At 31.6% G+C, this 6,196-nt stretch overlaps 4 protein-coding genes across 4 annotated transcripts; 2 read left to right on the top strand and 2 right to left on the bottom strand.

Moving 5' to 3' along the window:
* Positions 1 to 208: 208 nt before the first annotated feature.
* On the bottom strand, positions 209 to 2,457 carry LOC123672571 (probable arginine--tRNA ligase, mitochondrial). Its single transcript, XM_045606724.1, has 5 exons — positions 2,313 to 2,457; positions 1,092 to 2,250; positions 918 to 1,042; positions 491 to 714; positions 209 to 384 (listed from the first exon to the last, which is right to left on the bottom strand). The coding sequence occupies exons 1-5, from the start codon at positions 2,346 to 2,348 to the stop codon at positions 234 to 236; spliced, it is 1,695 nt and encodes a 564-aa protein (XP_045462680.1). The 5' UTR covers positions 2,349 to 2,457; the 3' UTR covers positions 209 to 233.
* A 185-nt stretch (positions 2,458 to 2,642) lies between these two features.
* LOC123672575 (rab-like protein 3) lies at positions 2,643 to 3,596 on the bottom strand. Its single transcript, XM_045606728.1, has one exon. It carries the CDS (start codon positions 3,423 to 3,425, stop codon positions 2,739 to 2,741), a length of 687 nt encoding a protein of 228 aa, XP_045462684.1. The 5' UTR covers positions 3,426 to 3,596; the 3' UTR covers positions 2,643 to 2,738.
* A 145-nt stretch (positions 3,597 to 3,741) lies between these two features.
* Positions 3,742 to 4,856, top strand: LOC123672574 (probable methyltransferase-like protein 23). Its single transcript, XM_045606727.1, has 2 exons — positions 3,742 to 4,051; positions 4,135 to 4,856. Exons 1-2 carry the CDS (start codon positions 3,947 to 3,949, stop codon positions 4,720 to 4,722), a joined length of 693 nt encoding a protein of 230 aa, XP_045462683.1. The 5' UTR covers positions 3,742 to 3,946; the 3' UTR covers positions 4,723 to 4,856.
* Positions 4,849 to 5,781, top strand: LOC123672573 (acyl-CoA-binding domain-containing protein 6-like). Its single transcript, XM_045606726.1, has one exon. The coding sequence runs from the start codon at positions 4,991 to 4,993 to the stop codon at positions 5,741 to 5,743; it is 753 nt and encodes a 250-aa protein (XP_045462682.1). The 5' UTR covers positions 4,849 to 4,990; the 3' UTR covers positions 5,744 to 5,781.
* Positions 5,782 to 6,196: the final 415 nt, after the last annotated feature.

Here is a 6,196-nt window from a genome sequence, read left to right as displayed (position 1 = left end):
ATGTATCTTTACAGCTCAGTACTGTGTTTGTTTCAAGTAAAGTCTGCGTGCTTTTTGGGTCTTGTTATAATTAAAAAGATCTATCATTGCGGAATGAATCAGTTCATCTATTACATAAATGGACCACAGCTTGATGTTTTCTGCTCTCAAAATTGGACAAATTGCATCTGGAAATGCCTAAATGATAAAATTAAAGAAAAAACCATGAGGAGATTGAAATTGTATTTGGAAGACTACATTTTTTTCAAGGGATTCAGCCCAATAATTGACATTCCAGCATGAAGTACTTCTCTAGCCTTCACAAATAACAACAATCTTTGAGCACCTACATCAGGCTCACTTCCTTTTATTTTGAGGACCTTCAAAGACTTACTTATGTCATTGCTGCAAAATAAAATAAATCAAAATTACAATTCGCTGTCAAATTAGGTAGATATCTTCGTATGATAACTAATCGTTTTATAAAGAGTTTCAAAAAAGTGAATCTCACCAAAGACGAAATAGATAATTAACTAAAATGCAAGCTTCATATTTTTCTTCAGTTTCATAAAGAACGTCTTGGAATTTGGCAATTGATCTTATGAGATTTAAAGCATCAGGTTCAACTAATATTTCTGGAATTAGCTGTTGGGGTAGTTTTATCCCACAGTTTTCTTCTAAACTATGGAGTCGGCAGTGAGTATATTGTAGCTTAACCCCAGTATCCCCTTGAACCTAATATAAAAAAAAGCTTTTAATAACTAACATAATTTGAAATAGAACATTTCGTAAGCCTGCTACTTCTAGAAAATTAGAGTTAATGAAAAGTAAAATATGGTTCATTTCATTTTCTCTATTTATGAAAATCATTTTCTAGAACAATTTTGAAAGTTCATTATTTTATTATCAAAAAAACTAAAATTTCATCTGACACTTACTTGTAAAACATTATCCCATGCAAATTCATAATCTTTCTGTCTACGTTGTTTTAAATCATTTATTATTACACAAGAAACACCCAAAGTATCAGATGTTTCATTATCTTCAATAGGTACTTTGGTAGCTATAAAAAAAAATTGTTCATTCTGAAATAGTAGCTGTTCAATACTTACTAGGGGAAGTTATCTGTTTTTGTATCATCTTTTCTCTGCATTCATCCAAGATATCTTTCAGAAATACTGCATTTCCTCGTCTTGTACTAAATCCTCTGATTCTTCCGAATTTGATGTGATGTAATCGATTAGCCCATGGTAGGTCAAGACGATACAACATTTCTTTCAAAGTTTTGAAATGTTCGCTCTGACTATTATCAACTACATAATACATTTTGTCAAATTTATATTTATTAAATCTATCTATTGCTGCCGCTATGTCTCTTGTAAGGTATAAGGTAGACCCATCACTTTTGAGGACAGAAATAATTTTTTTATCAATAGAAACAACAAGTTTTCCATCTGAGTCCTTCCGAATAACTTTTTTTTCTTGTAATTTATCAATGATGTTTTGTATGTTATTGGCACTATACATGGATTCATAATAATACTCATCAAACTCAACACCTAGCCTTCTATAAATAATTTCTAATTCATCTTTTGTGTAGCCCATATATTCCTTCCAGATATCTAGTAGTTCAGGGGAACCACTCTCTAGTTTTTTGAATTCTATTTTAGCTCTTTCAGAAACAGAAGCATCTTTCTCAGATAATTTATTTGCAAATACATAAGACTCGTACAATAATTTAAGAGGGTTATTTTTTATATTTTCTTTACTATATTTCAACTCATCAATACCAACTTTTATGAAACCAAACTGGGTACCCCAATCGCCCAAATAGTTTAGTCTGGTTACTTTATTGTATAAAAATTTATTGAGGTTGCTAAGAAAGTTACCTATTATAGTCGATCTAAGATGGCCAAAGTGAAATGGTTTGGCTATATTTGGAGAACTATATTCAAAGACGATGGTCTTTGGTTTTAAATTGAAATCAGGCTTAGCACAATTCTCCATAACATCTTTGATAAAAATGTTTCTTTCCACTTCGAACTGTACTTTTCTGTTTGCTCTGTTATTGGCATAAGAAATATTTCGAATTATATCATCCGGTTGTATTTTCAATATCTCGGATATATTTGTAATTCCTAGATTTTTTTCTAATATATCTAACGGTATGGCCATTTCTATATGTTTTTCGCTGAGATTTTTTCCTATGTGAATCCATGGTAGTAGCTCTGTTGGTGTGACTGTTGTCGGTTTTTTCAAACATTCAATAATCTGGAAATTTATAATTTTACTCGCCGTTTCTCATATTATACTCATTTTGGAAGATATCGCACCTTTCTTCCAATATACAATTTCAATTTAGTAGACATTACTCAAAAGGGAATTTAATGGACAATTTGAATCTTTGATGATGAGGTTATGTTTGATATGTGCCAAATATTGGAATAGGTTATTCTTTGCAGAAGTATTTATCAAAGGTTTTTAGGGCTTACTCTATGTCATGTAAGTATATTTGTATTCATAAATTCATTTTGAGACATTAATTGAAATATTTCAATATTCTAATGCTTTCAGCTCCTATTCTTCATAAATTTTCATTAAATTCTCTGTCAACCTTCACTACTTTCTGGATTTAAAAAAATCTTATTTTCAAATTTGCGAAATCCATTATAAAATGAGATCCTTTATTGCATTATAAATAAATACATTTTATTATAATAAGTTATATACATAAATAAATTTTAGAAATATTTCATGAATCAATCTTGATGGGGTATCACAAATTTTGATGAGTAAATTGGTGATGATAGTGAGTTAGTATATCTTTCATGTGACCTGCAACTATAATCTATCACTCTATCAAAGAATCGTGAAAGTTTCACAGCGTTTGATGTCCCAGCAGCTAAGTATCTAGATTGCCTGCTGTCTAACAAAATCTCATCTGCTCCTATTTGGCTTGCAAATGTTCTGTTACTAGGTTTTCTCTCACTAGCTTGGTCCACTTTTGTTCCAACAACTAAGATAGGAATTTGGTTGCTCCCTAAGTAATTTTCAGTGTCAAATTCATCAAAACTTGTTATGGAAGTCAAAGAAGTATTGTTTCCTTCACGACTTACAAGTTCTTGTAACCATTCATTCAAATGTTCCTCAGATTTTTTGTTGGTAAAGTCGTGAACTAAAATAATTCCATGACAAGGGTTATAAAATACATGTCTTTCATTCCTATGGTTGTTACTTCCACCGATATCCCACATTTCTATGAAGTATGTATTTTGATCTCTTGTTCCTTCCTTATATTCATGCAATTTAACTTCGATTGAACATCCTATTGTCCAACTAGGAGATTTGAGTGGTTCATTGTGGGCGATTAAATTCACTAGGGAAGTTTTTCCTACTCCCGAATCTCCAAGTATCATGATTCTCACTCTTTTGATCGAAGTATTCATTGTATATATTATATTTACTGTTAAATCCAAAATATTGATGGGAAAATTTCGAATAATAATTATCAAGTACTGAATGTTTGAATAAAAAATCCATTCAATATGTCTCAATATCCAAGATTGATATTATTGATATAACTGGGTTTTGTTGTTTTGTGTTTATATTTCCCCAAAGGTTAGAATTTCCACGTAAACTTTTCAGGTGGTCTGTGGTCCACCAAATATTATTCCAAGGAATTAGTTTTCTGATAAAGTTATGATCACTGTCGTCAATTTGAAATAATATTGACAGCGTTATTAAGGGTTACTCTTTGAAAGACTTGCATATAAAATATACAATTTCTCAATTCCTATCAGATTTTGTTATTGATATTCTATGCCAAAGCGTTGACATCTGAAGAAAAATTCACATCAGTCATCACGTTTATTTTCTTGGTTAAATTAGCAATATTACATCTTTCTTTGAATTAAGGTAATATCACTGTATGTGTGCTTCATTTTGAATATTTTATTTGCTATGTATAATGAGTGATGGTCCCACTGAACATATTAAGACATTTGTATTTTCTTCTAAATATAATACACAAGGCAACCCTCAGGAAGAAAAATTAGAAGTCTTCATACCTGAGGTATGCTTCAGCGTTTTATTCACAATCCACTCATTTTCTTAATGATTGTTAGCTTCTGCCATAATATGATTTATTTCTTGCAGCGATTACAAGCAACATATTCTTTCTACACTTGGCCAAGTGCGTCAGTCCTAGCTTGGTTCTTGTGGGAAAACAGGAGAGATCTTATTGGAAAAAAAGTTCTCGAAATTGGCGCTGGAACTGCACTTCCAGGAATTGTTGCTGCTAAGTGTGGAGCTGAAGTAATTGTTAGCGAATCTGCTTTATTACCTAAATCTCTTCAGCATACTAGAAGGTGCTGTCAATTAAACCAACTGGGTTCTAATCAAATAAAAGTTGTTGGCCTTACTTGGGGTCTTCTACTGGATAATTTAGAGAATTTCAAACCCCTTGATATTATATTAGGCTCTGACTGCTTTTATGATCCTGCAGTGTTTGAAGATATTCTGGTGACATTGTCTTATTTATTTGAGATAAACCCACATGCCAAATTCATTTGTACTTATCAGGAGAGAAGTTCTGATTGGTCTATTGAACATTTACTAGCTAAGTGGAAATTGAATTGTCAAATACATAGTACAAGTACATTGGGCCAAAGTGCAGGAATAAATATTTTAGATCTTATTGGCCCCCATAATATACTTATATTAGAAATTATAAGTGCTAACTGAGAATGGCAAGTAATGTAGGTAGACAATTATACAAGATATATGTTGGTAATATTCCTTGGACAGTAGCAACATCTGATCTGAAGAAGCACTTTACCCAATTTGGTAATCTCCAAAGTGCATTTGTAGTTTTTGATAAAAATACGGGCTTTTCTAAAAATTACGGATTTGTTGTCTTCAATAGCAAGGAAGGATTTGATAAAAGCCGTAGCAGTGTACATGAATTGGAAGGAAATAAATTGAAAATTGATAGTACACATGCTTGATAAAAATGGCTGAATCAGTAGATAATTTTAGTGATTTGAAAGAATTAGGTATAGATTTTAATATACAAGAACTTGATGAAAATTTTGAACAAGCAGCAAATCATTTACCAAAGTTGGTGCCGAGTTTGAGTGAGGAAACTCTTTTATCTCTATATGCATATTATAAACAAGGGAAAGACGGCAACTGCAACATCTCAAAACCATCCTGGTTTGATTTCAAGGGTCGAGCAAAATGGGAAGCATGGAAAAAACTAGATAAAATGCCTCAAGATCAGGCAAAAGCATTATATATTGATACTGTAAAAAAAATTGATTCTTCATTTGAGTTAAATGCAAAGAAGGAAAGATGGGTGGTTGTATCCACCCTACAAAATGAAGATACAATGTTTACACAAGAGAAAAATATAGTAGATCATGTGAAGGAAGGCAATAGAGAAAATGTTATCAAATGCTTGAAAAATATGAATGATATCCAACTAAATAATCTAGATGAAAATGGGCTGTCATTGATACATTGGGCTGCGGATAGGGGATCTGTTGACATTTTAAGTGATCTTCTGTCTTATGGTGCTGATATAAATATCAAGGACTCTGAAGGTCAAACCGCTCTTCATTATTCTGCTAGTTGTGGTCACATGGATTGTGTGCGTTTACTTTTAGATAAGGGTGCTCTTTTGAATATTGAGGATGATGAAGGACTACTTCCTTGTGATGTTGCGAATGATGAAAATATGAAACAATTACTTGCTTGTTCATGAAATGTTCTTATTTGGGTTTCAATAAAAAATTAATCTTCCTTTTGGTTCTTTTCTCTATTCTTATACTTCATCCGAAGTTCTTGTGAATGACAGTATAGGTATTACATTTTTAGCCCATTTTCTTCCTAGTTTACTCTTTGACATACAAAATGTAACACTAAGAAGGTATTGAAAATTTTAGACCAATCTTGGTGGAAATGTTCAACTAGTTTGTAATTGAATTTTCGATTAAAATAATCTAGCCATTCGAAAGTTAGGTTTTATTGCTACAATCGATATTATCTGTTATAATTCTTAAAAGATTGAATCGATTTCAATGAATAATGGGGATTCCAACAAAATGTTTTCATCTTTTGTTTAATTTCTTTGAAATTTCAATCAATTTGCCAGTATGGTGGAAAAACTTCAAAGCCACCTTGTTGTTGCATTTTTACACACATGTTGATTTAAAGA

This window comes from Harmonia axyridis, chromosome 2 (genome assembly GCF_914767665.1).
Source record: "Harmonia axyridis chromosome 2, icHarAxyr1.1, whole genome shotgun sequence".
NCBI classification, from domain to species: domain Eukaryota; kingdom Metazoa; phylum Arthropoda; class Insecta; order Coleoptera; family Coccinellidae; genus Harmonia; species Harmonia axyridis.
This window is presented reverse-complemented; position numbering and strand designations above follow the sequence as displayed.

What these genes read in the sequence shown, in the direction of transcription:
- LOC123672573 (XM_045606726.1), top strand. Translation starts at nt 4,991, where the DNA reads ATGGCTGAATCAGTAGATAATTTTAGTGATTTGAAAGAATTAGGTATA.
- LOC123672575 (XM_045606728.1), bottom strand. Translation starts at nt 3,425, where the DNA reads ATGAATACTTCGATCAAAAGAGTGAGAATCATGATACTTGGAGATTCG.
- LOC123672574 (XM_045606727.1), top strand. Translation starts at nt 3,947, where the DNA reads ATGAGTGATGGTCCCACTGAACATATTAAGACATTTGTATTTTCTTCT. An exon ending in TAGAAGTCTTCATACCTGAG is followed by an intron (nt 4,052 to 4,134) that starts GTATGCTTCAGC and finishes TATTTCTTGCAG; the next exon opens with CGATTACAAGCAACATATTC.
- LOC123672571 (XM_045606724.1), bottom strand. Translation starts at nt 2,348, where the DNA reads ATGTCTACTAAATTGAAATTGTATATTGGAAGAAAG. An exon ending in AAAACAGATAACTTCCCCTA is followed by an intron (nt 1,043 to 1,091) that starts GTAAGTATTGAA and finishes TTTTTTTTATAG; the next exon opens with CTACCAAAGTACCTATTGAA. An exon ending in AATTATCTATTTCGTCTTTG is followed by an intron (nt 385 to 490) that starts GTGAGATTCACT and finishes TTTATTTTGCAG; the next exon opens with CAATGACATAAGTAAGTCTT.